We start from the raw sequence: 17,767 nt of genomic DNA, 5'->3' as shown, positions 1-17,767 counted from the left end.
GACTCACCAACCCAAGTAAGTACTGGGGGTTAAGTCAAGGCACAGATGAGACCTACGGGAGGGCTCTCAAGCTGGGGAAATAAAAGGCAGTCAGAGCAGAACTGAACTTGTTGGGACAGCACAGGCAGACCCAAAACTTGGAACAGCTTGAGGTACTTTGGTGGGTAAAGTGAGTGAAATGCCAGAAACAAGGTCAGTCAGGCCAGTTGGGAGTCTACTTGAGCTCTCTGACACTTGGGACAGACAGGAAGACAGAATCAAGACAGATCCCACACACAACTGGTACCCTTACAAAGCCCCAACTTTGGATGAGGACATCTTCCCCCCTTTGAACTGGCAGCAATTCCAGATGGGTGCCCAAACTACCCTGCCTGGCCAGAAGAGGGGAGACACAGTGTTGGAAGGAGTTAAAAAAATGAACAGAAGTACAGAACACTGACTCCTGTTGTCCCTGCATAGGGTAGAGTCCAGTCAGGGATCCTGCTTGAGGAGATGCAGAGAAAAGGAAAACTTAAGATTGTCAAGATCCCCTGTGAGAGCTATGGGGCACACTGATTGGAGGCCTCTGACCAGCACAGGGATGCTTTCAGGGAACCGTAGGGCTGGTGAGGAGAGAGGACACCAGTGGGAGACTGGAATGTAAGAATGAGAACTTCGTTGCAGGGACAAAGATGACTTGGTGATGGCTGCGTGGGTGTGCTTGGAGGAGGTGAGTGGAAGGGAAGGGTCACCCGAAGGGCAGAGAGTCTTGTCAAGTTCAGGCTTCATGGGGAAAAGGATTAATCTTAGGGAGCCCCGCCCCCCTCCAGGGTAGCTAGAGAAAAGGAGTGCTGTGGCCAAGAAGGTGAAACAGCTGGTCATAGAATTTGGCTCATTCATTTCCATCCCTGGCCTGCAATTGAGGCTCCAAGCTGTCAGGGACAATTGAGTCCATAAGACTTTGGGTGTATCCTTAGGGGAGGGGAAGGTCCTGAGGCAGTGGGAGCTCCAAGTACCTCCCTAGCCTGGCCCAGACTATCCTTCCCCATTTGACAACATTTAACATCCCAGGTAAGCCATAACTGCAGTGGACAAGACTACATTTACGTCCTTGCCACAATCCTGTGATAAAATGAGAGTTGCTGTGTACTTTTCAGCAGACCACCAGGGCTCAAAGTAAAGCACTGTTTATTCTCAGCTTTGTCCATGGTTAGGCAGGAGACCCGAGGATAGTGCCATTTCTGTGGAATTTGTGTGTTGGGATTAGCGTTCTCCACCACTGGTGTGTTGTGCTGTGTGCCTGACAGCATTCCTGCTTCACACAAGAGCAGAGGAGCTTCCAGCAGGTCAGGCCACATGCTCAGGTTCACACAGTGAAAAGCCTAGGTCTTGATTCCTGTCTATTCAACTCCAGATCAGGAATTCATAGAAATACTGGTGCTGGCCAAAACACCTAAGTATCTTGGTCGGGAAGATCACCCAAAGTGAATGGACACTTCTGCAGGGAAGCTGCAGACAGGCCCCAGTTCCACAGACAGGCTGGACTCATGATTTTATCCTGCAGAGAATGTTAGGGTAACTTGAGAAAGAAAGTGCCCTCTTCTATGGAGATTCTGGGAACAGGTGAGCCAGGTAGTAGGTGGAGCTGAGCCAAGTGTCTGTTCCTCGGGATTAGTTTGGGTTAGAGATCACCCTGAGGGTAGGCTACAGAAGAGCATAGAGGAGAGAAGAAAGAGGAAACAGAGATCTGGCCGCCTCTACCAACCGTGCCCAGCAGGGAGAGGCACTTCCAGTAGATACTGTGGTTGGAAAATATCTACAGGCTGACCACAGACAGGGATGCAGAGAGGCAGGTAGATCTCCGAGAAGATACCTAGGCCAACTAGAGGCCTGCCAAGGAATTAGGCCAGCTGTGGGGCAGGCCTCTATGCCAGGAAGGGTATTAAATGAGCTTCCAGCTTATTTACTTGTCCTAATTAACCATAAAATGAGCCCAAGGGGCAGAATTTAGCTGTCAATTTCTCTCTGCCTATTATCACCATCTCTTCCCATGACTGCCAGAGCATTTCTATGCACCTCTTCACTTCAGTGACACACTCTCCATTACTGTCTCAGCAAGAGCCAAGGATATGGACAGGAAAGTAAAAGTTATATGAGGTTGAGTCACCATAAGCTTTCATCAACCAAGCATGACCTAGTAGTTGGGACATTATATCAGCCACTCTGAGACCCAGGCAAAATTCCTCCAAAGGGTAATTAGCATGCCACTTGTCAATCATGAAGAGACATGAATAATCTCAGAAGACAAATGTTATTCTTGATCTGGCTGTGGAGCAAATGTAGACAGTTTGCCAGGTAGCATGAATGTAAGATTGGAAGTCAATTACAAACTGATTCAATCCCAGCTTTGTACTGTGTGACCTTGAAAGAGTTAACTTCTCTGAGCCTATTTGGGTAAAATGAGCAACCATTTCCCAGGTGTAGAAAGAAAGGAAGGAAGGAAGGAAGGAAGGAAGGAAGGAAGGAAGGAAGGAAGGAAGGAAGGAAATAAGAAAAATAAAGGCAAAGGTGCCTGACACATATGTATTATCTTAGATGCACAAATTACTTCCTAGTTGTTTTGTATTGGTCCCCTGACTCTGTTCACTGCATTTCTTTGTGTGCCTTGGTAGATGTGGAGGCCAGCAGCTGGTTCCTTTCCTATCATTGAGTTCTCACCTTCTATTACAGTGCCCAGACAAGCAAGGAGTCTGTCATGTTAGTTGATTTAATGGCTGTAAAAGTGGCTGCTGGGGTTTGAACTTGGGACCTTTGGAACCACAGTCAGTACTCTTAACCACTGAGCCATGGTTCCAGCACATGTTAGTTGATTTAAATGATGTGAACTATGACTGGTCCACAAGCCAAGAGAGTTGTCCATGGATGGTGAGGAGGTGACCTGGCTTCCTATGCCATCAAAGTCCATGTCCTCTTGGATCATCTGTTGAGTGTGCCACCCTTCAGGAGTCAGGGTGTGGGGTTTTCACATGGTCCTTCTTCACACACATCACAGCGGCCATCAGAGGGAGCTACCGTTATCTTCCTTCACCAGAGACAGAAGTTCAACGGAGACAGGATGGACAAGGACATGCTTGACCAGAAAGAGTGAGCTCAGCTGACAAACACCAGGCCAAAGTAGATAAGCCTGATGCCCACAGATTTGAGCTGGGAACTGCTTTCCTTTTTGAGCAGCTTGATGGGGGCAACGTGCATGCCAGGACCCTTTGACCCCATTGATTAATCGTTCTGAGATAGGTACATTGCCTAGCAAAAAGCTACAGATTTTTTTAAAAAATCCCCACTCTAAAAATAAATAAATAAAGCCATCTCTCATTTAACTTGATGGGAACTTGTGGGCAACCCTTCCCAATCTTACTGTTACCTCCCCATCCCTGTCCCCTAAGCTCTCCCTTCCTCCTCTCAGTCCCTTGGGAGTCTAGACTGCAGGCAGAAGAGCTTCTCTTGTTATTTTTCTTCTCCAATTTGCTCTTAATGCTCTGGGGGCAGCAGGCGGCTTGCCTCTAATTGCAGTTGTCACACCCCATCAAGCTGAGCTAGGTCTGCCGGAGGGGGTGAGGGAGGAGCTAAGGCACCCTCCGGGATAGCTGGGCTTGAACAGGGGCCTACTTTGTTCTCTCCTGGCTAAGGGGTGGGGGCTGAGATGGATTCCTTATGGACCCAGGCTTGCATGCCTGCTCACTATATAAAGTGCCTGGCATCAACCCCACCCTGCGGGTCCCCTGTTGACTTCCAGGTTGATGAGGATAGATGTGTCCAGCTCACCGCATGACTATGAGATGTAGACTAAGAATTTTTCTAAATATATGGGTATTATTTCTAGGTTCACCCCAACCATCTGCTGCCCTGCAGGAGCATTATGGCAGGCAACAGGGGTCAGGATGGGCTCTCACTGCTGGACCAGGCCGTGTGTGACTCTAGGGTCCATTTATAACCATGAGATCGGCCTGCCCTGTTTTGTCTCCTGGCAGCCGAGTGTGTTCTCAGAGCTTGCTGCTTTATGAAATACCATGCTGGTTGGGCACGCCTACTTGGACTCATGAGACAGTGCCTGCGTGAAAGCACGTTGCTTCTCCTCTGCTCTTTGGAGACCTAGGGCTTCTCAGGCTTCCTCAACACACACACACACACACACACACACACACACACACACACACACACACCTGCTTGTTCTGGGTCCCCAGTACCCAGCTATGGGCTAAAATCTTGGTCCTAGTAAGGTCTGTGATACCAACCCTTTACAAATGAAAACCCCTTGCCTGTAGCAGTGCCTTGTCAGGAAGCAGACCATTAAAATGGTTGCGGGTCCCTGAGACTGGTCTTTATTGGAAGTTCCTCTGGGAAACCTGAGGGCTCAATGCCCCTTTCCATATAGGATGTTCAAATGAGGTCTTGGGAAGTAGTGGAGGAGTAACACAGGCTTCCTGGACTCCTCTCCTGCCTCTCCCAATTATTGTCACATCCAGCCTCAAAGAACACCACCACCACCACCACCATCACACACACACACACACACACACACACACACACACACACAAATACACACATTCTCTCTAGGGACTCAGCTCAGCCTGACCTGTGACAGACAGCCTCTCTCCACTTGGTTCTACTGAGGCCTGACTGAGAACTCTTTCTTTCTTTCTGAGGATGGGAACTTGCATCTGGTCTGAAGACCATGCCATCTGCCCTCCCTCTCCCCCAGGGCCCTCACCAGTCTGCATTTTAGGTTCAGTGAGCATCTCTCAGACCCAAACAGCTGTGTTAATGTCAAAGCCCCTACAGGAGGGTTCTAAGGCCTTGGGGCTGCTTGTGGCGGGGGTTTCAATATGTCTGGGCTCTCCTGTGCTTGAGAAAGGGAACCGTCCTGAGCCCTTAGAAAGGCTCCTCTTCTTGACTTTCTTCGAGCGTCCTGCTCGTGACTCAGAGACCATGGGAGTCATCCAGCCAGGCTTCTCCTTGAGCAGCCGGTCTCTGTCGGGCCGCACGCTACGCAAGAACTTCCTAAAAATGTTTGCGGTTAGGGCAAACTTACGACCCAGCTCTCTGGACTGGCCTTTTTCTCCTTTGGGTTCAATGGATCCCCCAGTCTCACCCTTTTCCCCGCCCTTTTCCAGTTCTGGTAAATCTAGCCAGTTACCCACCAGGTCTGCAAAAACATTGTCCCCCAACACCAGAGGCTGCCGATTTCTGCCCCGTGACATCAACGTGGAGGTCCAGTCATCTGGCTCCACCCACTCTGTCCCCTGTTGGGTACAGCTCTGGTGCTCCTCCGGCAGCTGGGTTTTAGGAAGGACAGCCAGCTCCTTCCCACAGACACTCCTACGGCATGGCAACTTGGGGCTACTGTCAAAAGATGGTTGGCTGGAGGAGGTCCAGGCAGCAGGCCCAGCAGGCCCTCCACTACCCTGCCAGCGAGGGCACTCAGGCTGTTCCTGTGAGCTCTCAGGGCAGCTGAAGGTGGGCGTGCCTCCCGAGATCTCCAGCTGTTCCAATGCCGTCTGCACTTGTAGGAGCTTCAGTTCCTGAAGTGCGCCCATCATGCAGTTCATCTGATCCTGCAAGCCATCCCCCACCTCCTTCATGGACATCTGCAAAGAGAGAAAACACAGGGCCAGTGAGTGCTAGGGCTGCAGGAGGGCTATCCCTCACAGCTTTGAACCTCAGCCTATAACGTCTGAATACACACTTTCAGGGCCTTCCAAGTCAGCAGTTGGAACTTCACCTGTACAGTCTACTGCAGAGCAGGCCTGTGTCAGGAGGAGAAATCAGACCACTGCTCCGGCTAGATAAGGCAATGAACATTTACAGCCGTGAGCTAACCAAGATGGGCACTGCCCTAAAAGCTGTTCAGATGTTCTACCGCTTGCTAAATCCACAGTACTGAAACAATCGTTTTAAGTTGAAAAATGCATTATTTATAGATAAGCCATCAAACATCACAGCTTGGTCTATATGATGTCAAAGTGCTCAGAACTTAGATCAGCCTACAGAGAGGGAAAACTTATCCAATGCTGTGGTGGCTCACACTTGGCATTCCCAGCACTAGTTTTGAAGTACAACCTATAGAAGTTGAGGCAGGAGAGTTACTTTGAGATTAAGGACAGCCTTGGATATGTAGTAAGTTCCGGACAAGCCCGTGCCATGAGTGAGATTCCATTTCAGACAAACAAACATACAGTAAAATCTAGAGGGCTTTATGAGTATGCCTTGATCAAAAATCAAGTTGGGGACTGGTGTTTTATATGTTTGGTTGGTTAGTTGACTGGTGTGTGTGTGTGTGTGTGTGTGTGTGTGTGTGTGTGTAGAAATGTATATAAATACACACATGTATGTATATGTCAACTTACATTAATAAATTATCCTATTTAAATCTGTCCACTACTCTTTGCAATTGTGACTATTATTGCTTCCATCTGACAGATAAGAAAACTGAGGTCAATTAGACAGTAATTAAGCGATTAGACAGTAAAGGGTGGAGCTGAGTTCAGTCTAAGGCTGTACAAAGTGGTAGCAGCATACCCAGAGATGGTTGGAGGTTAAAGGCACTGGTCTTTCTTTCAGAGAACCCAGATTCAATTCCCAGCACCCGTATATTAGCTCACAACCATATGTAACTCCAATTCCTGGTGATCTGACCCCATCTTCTGACTTCCTGGGTCCATAGCCCTATATGCAGACCCATGCACATAAAGTTTTTTAAAAAAAAAAACACTTTATTTTTCAAGAATGATAGTAGCCACTCTTGTCCTTTCCGTGACATTGCTCCTTGATGGATAATGGTGGCAATAAACATTTGATAGTATTTACTATGTGACAGGAATCACACTGCACACTGATCTCCTTCAATCTCTATAAACCCTGGAAGGTTGCTATTCTCACTTCAGCAAGTGAGTAAGCTGTAGCAGGAGGGAACTAAGGGATGTGACCCCACACAGATCCCAGAGCCAGGACTTCAGCCTAGGTCTGTTTCAACTAGCAACCATTGCTTACAGATGGCTGGGTAGCAGGGCCAGACTTGAAGGCTACTGTGTCCTCTATGAGACAGTAGAGAAGGGAGGGGAGGGGAGGGGAGGGGAGGGGAGGGGAGGGGAGGGGAGAGGAGGGGAGGGGAGGGGAAAGGGATGCTAAAGAGAAAGCATAAGCCTGGGGCTGCTTCTAACTGTTCTTCACATATGACTGGTCAGGAGAGAGAGACCAGGGAACTCCTTTGTGCCAGAAGCCCCTGCCCAACCCAGCCCAGCGCCCCACACCCCCACCCAAGCACCTGTTCCCTCATGCTTGGCTCTAGAATTCTTCCTGCCTTCTCTGCCTCGCTGGCTCTGTCATGCCAGAAGCAGGGATTCCGGGGTCAGTTCCCCTAACCTCACGTCCTAGGTACCATCTGGAGGGGCCGAGGGACTGACTTTACTTGGGTGAGGGCCCCCACTTGGAGGCTGGAGAGGAGAGGCTGCTCCTGATAACATTCACAAAGTTCCTAGCCCCTGCCCAAGCTGCCTTGGGCCTGCCAGCTCCCTCCCTACATCCTGATCAAATTACTCACAGTGAGCCTCTGTGCGGGAACCATCTGTTTTTTAAGCCCCCCAGAGACCCACAGGATCATCTTACCTCCCAGGCTTGTCTTAATGCCCAGAGCTAACTCCAAGGCATGCTGGGGTGGGGGACTGGGGGACACAGAAGCACTGCAGTGTGGGCTGTCAGTTGGCCCTCTCTGGCTTCTAAGTTAAATCTCCTGCCAACCCTGGCCTGGTAGGGAGAGATCTATCCAAGCTCCCTTGAGCCAGCAGCACTAAAGGTCAGTGGAGGACTGTCAGCCCCCGAGGGCCGGGAGGCCTTTTCTGGGCTGCTGCCCTTGCTTTGTGCATTCTCCTGAGACAGGGAGAGAAATGACACAGGCTAACAGCTCTGGGATTTGCTGGGGGCACATATGAGCCACTTGAGTGGCAGGAGACAAAGAACCCATGGAGTAGCTGTGCCCATCACTGGTGGTCCTTGTCCCCTTCTTTCACACATGTATTTACTATGCATCTGCGTCAGCTACTGCTGGTGTAGCCCAGACTCTAGGATGCAAGCCCTGGCTCTGCTCCTTCCTGAGAAGTTGCGCTTCCCTCCACTTGCCCTATCAATTCCCATTCTCCAGTCTATTCTCCTATCACCCAGAATCTCTCTCCAGTCACAGTGTTTCTGTCTAACTTGTTCCTGCACTGGGTTGGAGTCCTCTTTCCTGGGCTATCCTGCTTCTTTTCTTCCATACTGGGAAATGCTGCAGAAGCTTCCTCCAGACTTCCATTCAGGCCCCCAGACCCATGAGTGCCTGGCCACTCCTCCACTCAAGTATCTCCATCCCATCACCTCACACAGTGGCTCTCTAGTGTTGAAACTCAATTATTGTGAGTCTCTAAACTTCTGGGACCTCCAGTCAAGACCCATGATGGAAATTCTAATTCCTGGAATTTGAATCTATATCCCATACATGTCTCCACTATGTTCCTGTCAGGGAGTCCTCTTAGATCCTTGAGGTACATTGTCCCCAGAGTCCTAATTCTGTACTGGACCCATCCATGTCTTCACCATCCACTGTTTAAATGCTCAGTTGCTCATGAAATATTTACTGAGTAGCTACTGTTTAAAGGTAGAGACTGAGATCTGCACGTCACTGTTCACGCCAGAGCCCACTTGAAACTTTGCATGACTCTCAGAAACCATATATGGGACTACTAACTCCCCTCCCCCACACCTTCCCTATAGACTGTTTGCTACCTGAAGTCTCTTATTAGGCAGAGAGAGAGAGAGAGAGAGAGAGAGAGAGAGAGAGAGAGAGAGAGAGAGAGAGAGAGAGAGCCAGGACCATTTCCCAAGGTTTCAATTCACCAAGCAACAAGGAATCTAAGCTGGCAGGCTTTCATCCAGAAGGAGGAACAGTCAGACCAGAGGTAGTGGGAGGAATGAAATGGCCCCATTCAGTCTCCTCCAGTGTGGAAAAATCCATAAGAAATAAGGCTGACATTTTGTACAGTTTTCCAGTGAGAATGAATGTGTGTGGGAATGTATAAATCCAGGGTTGTCCACAAGACAGGGGCTCCTTTTTAAGAAAACAAGGGCTGAGATTGTATCCATATTGAAAATATTCTGTATTGGTTTAGAACTTGAGGTCTAGAAACAAAAGGAACAAGGTTCAAATCCCAGGTCTGTCATGTAGTGGCTGTATTTTAATTTTTCTATGGGGGTATTGTTGTTTATCAATTTGTTCTATTTTCTTCAGAGTCTTGCTATGCAGCCCATATTCAAATTCAGATTCAAATTCACAATTCTCCTGCCTCAGCCTTCCAAGTGTGGGTATTATAGGATGAGCTGTAACACCCAGCTGTTTCTCCTTTGGCCTCAAAATCACTGGGGATGATCTTGAAAATCTCCCCCTCCTGCTTCCCCCTTCCAGCTGCTGGTATTATAGGCATGCCTCCATGCCCAGTTTTACACAGAGCTGGGAATCAAACCCAAGACTTTGTAGTAGGTGGGTACTTAAACAACTGAAGTTCATTGCCAGCTCTATTTCTCCATTCTTTAAAATAGGGATAGTAGTCTCTGCCTCAATAGCTGCTGTGCAGATTAGATGAGGTGACGGTTTTCTACATGGCCCAAAGAAAGCATCAAGTGCAGGCTAGCTGTTAAGACTTCCAGTGTGCTTTCAAACTATTTCTTCCATGGTGAATCTTCACACAGAGTGATGACAGGATTCCATGTATCACATATGGTCTGAACAAAGAGAACACTTCTTTTGTCCAGATCCTTATTCCCCAACCCTGCCTTACTGAGGTAGAGGAAGGGAGGAAGGGGGAGTCCCAGCTTCCTCCTGACCACTCACTGACTTCCGGGAGCCCGGCCTCAGGCAGAGGACAAACTGACACTAAAGGAAAGGCAGCTATGAGAGGGATGAAAAGAAGGAAGCCGTGGGAAGCTGGGAGGGCCAGGGGCGGTGCAAACAGTAGCATCCTCTGGACCATGTGTGTGAGGGGAGCCAAGAGGACAGCCTTTCCCACCAACCCCAAGGGGATGATGTCATCCATGGACAAAGAGCCAGAGGCTGTGCTGCTCTCCTCACTCAGGGCGTGGGACCATCTGGGATCCCAGGGCTTCTCTTGTCTTAGGACCAAAGGGGGAGAGTGGGAGCAGTGTCGGGTGGAAGCAAAGGAACAGGGTTAGTTTAGACCGCCAGAAATAAATAGCTCTGAGTACCAATCTCCATGCTGCAGGCCTCTTAGTATCTCAGAGCTGCAAGGGTCAAGTCATGCCCTACTTCTCTTGGGAGTCAACTGGTGACATCTTAAGAAGATCTGATGAGTTGTCATCTGAGTAGAAAGTCCTTAAACATATCCCAATGGAATCTCTCTGAGCAAGGCTTCAAAGGGTTCTTCACCCACATCTTTGCCCTCATATCACCCCCAGTTCATTGCTTACCTCCTGCCTAGGATTCGTATTTTTATCTATTCATCTTCTGCATATCAAATTTTAGTCTCTCTAGCTCTAATCTACTCTAGTTTTCCTGGTGTGATCAAGAGTCTCATGCTGTAGTCGGGGGACTCTGGTAAATTTGACACTTGTCATTCGGAAGATTCACCTGTGTTCTTTAGGATGTGAACTTGTGCAATGTCAACCCTCCCGTGTCAGGTATGTATCCTTTTCTTTGCAATGCTGAACACCACTATTGCTCTGGCTGGCTGGCTGGCTGGCTAGGACAGAGAAAGAAGTCCCACTTGATGGTTTAGGAAGTTAGGGGCTCCCTCAGATCATTTTTTCTAGAGCCACTGTTACCCAAACACTCTTTTCCAAGCCTTAACTGCATTCACTATGTCTTCAAATTATTTAAATTCCTATTTAATGTTTTGCTTAAATCTATTAATGTTATAATCAATGTGTTTATAAAAGAATTTGCATGAGGAACGTGACACAAGCCATCCACGTGTGGGAGCTGTAAGGATACATGCACCACAACTCATGTCCTAAGGCTTTTTGGTAAGAAAAACTGGAATCCAAAGGCTGGTCCCCTTCCTGTAGACAGTTGGAGTGCTGTGGGAAGCCAGGCCAGTCAACAGGAGGTGGAAGAAGGAGTTATCATCAGATGAGGAAGAATTGTGGAGAAGCCATGGCCCCAGGGCCTCCAAGCCCCAGTTCTGTTCCTTCCTACTCAGGACTCCTAAGAGGGAAAAGCAACTGCCTGCCATTGGGCAGTAGATCCCCTCCATCTTGAGTCATGGAGCAGGAAGGGGTTCTGGGGTCAGCCATCTATGGACGGACCCTTCCATCGGCACTGGCTTGGCCCTTTGTGATGTGGGAGGAGAGGAGTTAGAAGGAGATGCCAACATCCTCGGCTCTCTTCCCAAGTCCTGCCTTGGGCCCCTGACTGATCCTGCAGCTGTGCCCTCCTTCCATCCATCTCACGCCCTCTCGGAGCTCAGCCGGAATCCTTTGACACAGGCTCAGCTTTGCCCATGGACTTGGCAGTGTGCCCTGCCTCCCTTCCCCACCCCATTACTCACAAAATCCCCACACAGTTCCTTTCAATCCATGGGGAAGCTAGGAGGAGGCTCTGGGCCGGAAATGGGAAAAGCCCCACTTTTGCCAAGTGACCCATTCTCCAGCCCAGTGAATAGGGACCTTCTTGACTCTTGGCTAGAACTTTCAACAGGAAGGTAACACGGAAACTCTGCCAAGAGCTGCAGTGGGGAGGAGAATAAAGACAGGAGGAAGTGAAGGGTGAGAAATGATGAGCCTACTTTCCCAAGTGAACCATCTCCTGGTGATCACATGGCCAGGCAAGAAGTAGATGGGGAGAGAAGCCCAATATTGCCTGCTCTGGAAATCTGGCCCCTCAGCTTTAGCCAGTCCTCTTTCCTCTGACAGTGTTAGCCTATTTCTCCTGCAGTCATATAAGGAACCCGAAGAAGTCCCCTGCTTCTCTCCTTCCTAGTTCATATCGTCATAGCCTCTTTCCTGACCTCTTTTTTTTTTGTTTGTTTTTGTTTTTTGTTTTGTTTTGTTTTTTGTTTTTTGAGACAGGGTTTCTCTGTGTAGCCCTGGCTGTCCTGGAACTCATTCTGTAGACCAGGCTGGCCTCGAACTCAGAAATTCACCTGCCTCTGCCTCCCAAGTGCTGAGATTAAAGGCGTTCGCCACCACACCCGGCTCCTGACCTCTTCTAAATCATGTTCCTTCCTCATTTGCTTCCTCTCCTGTCATATGACACCCTAAGTCTCAGGATATATATCTCTGACCATGCTGCTGTCTGGTGCACAGAGGAAAAAGTCAGTCTTTAGCACGTCTCTCCAGGCTATTCTGCCCACTATTTCCCTACATAGAGTCTACGGTCCAGCAAACTCAATTTGGTCTTCAGACACCCACATGACTTTAACCTCTGTGCCATCTGCCTATGTTTCATTGTGGGTCCACCTTTGTACGAGTCCTCATTGATCCCCAGGGTCTCATGTAGGTGCTGTCTCTCTGCAACAGGACACTTGCATCACGTAGCTGGATGTTGCTGCTCCTTTCTCAAAGTGCTGCCCACCCCTTACAGAGCGTAAACTCCCCATCTTTGTTCATCTTTGCACATTCCATTGAGCAGGTAGGAACAGCAGCTCTGTCGACATCTGTCTAGGTCTGAATCCAACCCTCACCACTTATCACCTCTATGACCTTGGCCGAGTTGCCTAACCTTTTCCAGTCTCTATTTTCTTGTTTTAAAAATGAGAATAAAGCTAGGTTGTAGTGGTTCACACCTGTAATCTCTGCCAGTCTAGGTAAACCTAGGCAGTGTCTCAAAAGAGCAAAAACTCACACACACACACACACACACACACACACACACACACACACACACACACACACAGAGCGAGAGAGAGAGAGACAGACAGACAGACAGAGACAGACAGACAGACAGACAATAATAAAAGAAAAGGAAGACAATAGCAAAAACGCAACTTCTTAGGTTGCTTTAACAGTTAGATGGTGTAGTGTGCTGATGTGTCTCAGAACTGAAGCTTGGCCAGGATCTCACACATGCTAGGCAAACACTCTATACTGAGTCATGACACAGCCTTGACATTTAACATCAACATCTACATATGCTTTCTTTTCTACTAACTATCCCCTCCCTGAAGATCAAATTTGGGTATGTTTTCATTTGTATTTACACACAGTCACTGTGTCTGGTCAGTGCCTTAAGCCAGTATGAACTCCTTAAACCTGTCTGTCTCTTATGCAGACCAGTCTGAGAAGCATGACATCAAGTTTATCCAAGGCTAGGTCTCGTAACACACATCTTAGTCCTGACCTTGGGAGGCTAAGAGCAAGAGACTTTCAAGTTCAAGACCAGATTCTACTTATATTATCATTTACTCTTCCCTGTAGCTATTTGAAGCAGTTATCTTTAACAATGCATTCTAAAGATAAGAAAAACCACTAATATACAGACAGGGCCAAGGTTTGGGTTCAAGCTGACCTGGTCCCAAATCCTATGTCCCTACTGACCCCAGACTCACTGACCCAGAAACTCTCTTTCTTCCCCCTGGTGAGGGAGAGGGGTGGGTTTTCACACAGAGAATGAGATGTTTTTGCAGAAGCTTTTCTTTGTTTAAAAAAAAAGGGGGGGGTGCTTTGCTCAAGACTTGAAAGCTCCAATTATAACTTCTCCACACCCTTCTTTTCTCCTTATTTTGCCTTTGGGCCCCATTCCTTAGTCATATGCTAGGACACCCTAAACTTGTAGCCACTAGTGACTGAAGAATTGCCTTCTGGGAATATATGTTCCCTGTAAGAGTTTTTCCCAGCCTGTGAGAAAGAAGTCCATTGGTTACTTCCCCAGGGCTCAACTAGGATGGACATTTCATAATGACCTCCTACGACATTTCCCTCCTCCGGGAAGTCACCCCAGCATAGCCGAACTTCAAGAGCTCTGATCATTCAAACTCTATGCATTTGGCTTATTCAGGATTGATCTAAGCTCACAAGAAGTGTCTGCTAGCATCCTACGTCTGCTTCTCCTGTGTGCCTATACATTTGTGTCTATACATTTGTTGGAAGCCTGAATGGATGCCGTGCTTAAGGAACAGCTGGTCCCAAGGCCTGTGTTCAGGCCCCTCTCTGGCAGCCGGAGGGAAAGGGAAGCGCTGGGCTGGACATCCATCGCAGCCCCTGCCCCTACCCCCACTTAAGAAGAGTGTCAGCTGCAGCCACTCTTTCAGCTGCACTTCATTCCTGAAACTCGACCCTCCTCCTCTTCCAGGCAAGGAGAGAGGAACAGTGCTCTAGCTCCGGGAGTTAATTGAGCCAGGGTCTCTGAACTCTCAACCTCTCTCCTGCATTGATTATTATAATTCATGCTTCTTGCTTCAGGAAATTTGGCCATTTGGCTATGTTGGTTTGGTTTTGTTTTGTTTTGTTTTGTTTTGTTTTGTTTTGTTTTTTAGGAACAACTCTTCTTGGTTGAATTTCGGTGTCAAGGAAAGAAATGGGTAAAAGAGGGAACATGGGATGCCCTGGACAAAGACAATTTCACAACCTGTTAAAGTTGCCTTTTGCAACAGGTTCATCCCGTAGGGTCTACAGGGCATTCTTGACAGGAATTTAATACAATAAGCAAATGCAGACCTTAATCAGAATTGCATGAGGCATTCCTGGGCAAGAACCAGAAAGAAGACAGTCCTTTTGGATGGCACAGAAGATCCCGTCTGGAGTGAACCAACCGCACACAAAAGCCTGTATGTAATGTTTGTAATACTTAGGCCACTACAGCCTGAGAGTATAGAGAAGCCCAAGGGTCCCTATCCACGCCATAGCCAAGATCCACAAATTCAATCCCTACAGTCTATGGAGGAAGGCAGCTCAGGTGCGGGCCCAGGCTAACAGCACTTTGCTTTCCTCTTTGCTCCAATTAGGGATAGTGAGGCTCAGAGGTCAGCTTTGCTATTGGGATACTGAGGTGAGGCAGCAGGGGGTGAAACACTGATAGCTCTGCCCATTGCTCTGCTGGGACTCTTCTTCAGTAAGCTGATGGTGGGGAGGGAGCAGGGGACCACGGGGTGGGGAGTGAAGAACTTTGCCATCAGAGTGTCATTCTGGGCCCTGGGCCAGGCAGTTGGCTTCCTCTCCAAGATAGTCAAAGGCTGGAGATGCTCAGACAAAAGGCCAAATGAAAACCGAAGGGGAGTGGGTGACTTTAGTCTCTCCTTCTCCCAGGCACAGGGACTCAAGGCCTTGGTGGGGGTTTGCAGATCAAAATCTGGGAGCTCAGCTCAGTGCAGATTTCTTTTCTTTCTTAAAAAATTCTCTTGACATCAGCAGACTGTCTTCTCCCCCACCACCTCCCACATAGAGTGCCATAAAATGCAAATCAGTTAAGATTTAGAAAATCCATCCCCATGCCAGGAACACCCACAGACCCTCTATAGATGCTTCTCCTGGTGTGGTGGCATGATCCCAGGTGCCAGGCACAAAGAGGATAGATACTATTAGAATCTGTTCTTTTCTCAGCATGGGCTTTGATCCTCAGCCATGATCTTGGTCTTTCTGGTACTGGCCACGTGAAGTGGGACCGTGAGCAGGGGACTTTATTTATGGTCCAAGACCACCATCCCAAACTAGCATGGCATGCATATGTAAACTGATAAGGTACAGGACCTGGTACAGTTCGGAAGAGCAGCAAAGACGTGTTTTGGAGCGCTAGTAACTTTCATATCTGCATGTCATCACAGAAAGGGCTCAGAGGGAAGGACTAAGGAAGTGAACTATAACGTGAAAAGGCAGTCTCTTGGACCAGACCGGACAAGACTAGGGCCAGGTCGTCTTGGTCAGGAGCATCAATGAAAGCACCTGCTATTCTACTTCTGCTTCCTCTCTCCACCCTACTACCACCAAAGCCTGCCTGTTACACATTGCCAGGCAGGCAGAGTGGAATCTCTGCAGCTAGGACTGGAAAGGTTATCTCTCGGGATCTTAAGAAGCCTGAGCTGGGCACTCTCTGAATCCAGATCTGCCTGGGTGACCTGACTGAATAGAAGAAAGAAGGAGCTAAGTGAGCCAGGAGGGCCTACTGCCATGGGAGATAAAAATGAAGGAGACATTGAGAGGTGGAGTGGGAGGTAGAAGCTAAGGCAGTCTAGATGGAGAAGGGACGGGCGGAGCTGAGAAAAGACGCACATTACCTACCTATCTGTCTGAATCCTGGTGGTAAAGGAAAACCAGAAGGGAGGGAGAAAGGGAGGGAAGGAGGGGAAGGAGGAGGGAGAGGGGAAAGAGGAGAGAGAAGAGAGACAAGAGGAGAGAGAGGCAAGAGAAAGAAATCAGAATTCACCTGGCTTCCCTAACACAGCCTTAACAGTCACTTATCCCTCTTCAGTGATTCATCCCCCCACTCCAGGGTAGCATACTCACCCTCAGCACCCCGAGGCCCCGCACACTCCCAGCGCACTCCCCAAGCCCAGACCTGACATCTGGCCGAGCCTCCACAACTCCCGCTCCGCGATCTGCCAGGCGGCACCCCTCCTCCCCCGTCATTACAGCTGCCACCCCCCTCCCTGCTGGCAGACAAGCCCGGGCAGACAGCCGGCCAAGCCTGCCCCCGCAGCCGCGCCAGCTCTGCCAAGCCCAGCAGAGCTGGGGGCCCCGGGCGGTGCCAGCTCCCCACGAGCGAGCGAGCAGTCCAGCCTGACCTCCTGCACAGGGCAGGGACCTGTCTGCGCGCTTCAGGAGCCCGGCACCCGACCACTGGCGCCCGATGCCTGTGCCTGTCATTCCTGCGACTCTGGACACTTGAGCCTTACTCCGTCCGTGTGCCTGTCCCCTCTGGGTGTGTCCTCCTTTCTCTTCAGTTGTTCTGTCACATTCAACTTATCTGGGTGCTCTGACTCCCTGTTACTTGTCCATATCTCATCAGAAATCTTTGCCAAAGTTTGTTACCTCTGAGCAACGTCCCTAGCCTCTACCTACCAGTTGGCATCCTCTCTCCTCTCCTCTCCTCTCCTCCCCTCTCCTCTCCGCTTCCGCCCGGTGCACGGAGCGCGGGGGGGGGGGGGGGGGGCAAGTCAGGTACCTAGGTCTGGGTGGAGCAGTCCTCCCTGTCCCCAGGCTCCTGCTCCGATCTTACCAGCTCCTGTTTGAGGCGACGCAGATAGCAGTCCATGTCCTTGCTCTCCTTTGTCATTCGCCCATTTGCTGGGCTCGGGCTCACGAGAAAGTAGGGTTCTCAGTGCGCTCCGCGCCCTTATCCGCGCTGAGCCGAGCCTCAGCTCCAGCGTGGGGACTTAGAGCGGCGTTCCCCGCTGCTGCCGCTCAATGCCCGGGATAGGGGCGGAGGAAAAGTGCAGCAGCCAATGAGAACTCAGAAGGGGTATCTTCGGCCAATGGGAAGAGCGGTCGGGGAGGGGGGGTGCTCGGGCCTGGCGACCCGAGAAAGTCTGTCACCGGCCTTGCAGACAGCAGCAACTACTGGGAGACTCGCAGAGGTCTTGATTAGGTTCTGGGTTCTGTGGGGCATGGAACTGGCAAAGCCCCCAGTCAAGTGCATTCATTGTCTATTATAAAGGAAGAACGCAGTTTTAGGATTGAGGACTAGGACTAGGCAGGAGGGTCACAGTGTTGAATCTTAACTCCTTTCAGAGAAGAAAACGCTCTCCTTTGCCTTCCCCTTAAATCCCTCAGAAGCCTTTTCTTTCTAAAGAGGGTCCTGGAAGTTCACGGCTCCATT

At 49.4% G+C, this 17,767-nt stretch overlaps 1 protein-coding gene across 2 annotated transcripts; it reads right to left on the bottom strand.

Annotated features, from left to right (window-relative positions):
• Nucleotides 1-1,150: 1,150 nt before the first annotated feature.
• On the bottom strand, nucleotides 1,151-17,394 carry Inka2 (inka box actin regulator 2). Of its 2 annotated transcripts, none has more exons than NM_175398.4 (2): nucleotides 17,168-17,394; nucleotides 1,151-5,624 (listed from the first exon to the last, which is right to left on the bottom strand). In NM_175398.4, exons 1-2 carry the CDS (start codon nucleotides 17,222-17,224, stop codon nucleotides 4,779-4,781), a joined length of 903 nt encoding a protein of 300 aa, NP_780607.2. In that variant the 5' UTR covers nucleotides 17,225-17,394; the 3' UTR covers nucleotides 1,151-4,778. The 2 variants fall into 2 exon arrangements, with proteins under 2 accessions (NP_780607.2, NP_001156828.1); NM_001163356.1 differs by lacking the exon at nucleotides 17,168-17,394 and adding an exon at nucleotides 16,456-16,535.
• Between the last annotated feature and the right edge of the window lie 373 nt (nucleotides 17,395-17,767).

This window comes from Mus musculus, chromosome 3, assembly GCF_000001635.26.
Source record: "Mus musculus strain C57BL/6J chromosome 3, GRCm38.p6 C57BL/6J".
In the NCBI taxonomy this organism is placed as follows: Eukaryota; Metazoa; Chordata; class Mammalia; order Rodentia; family Muridae; genus Mus; species Mus musculus.
The sequence above is the reverse complement of the archived record's forward strand: the minus strand, read 5'-3'. Positions and strand labels throughout refer to the sequence as shown.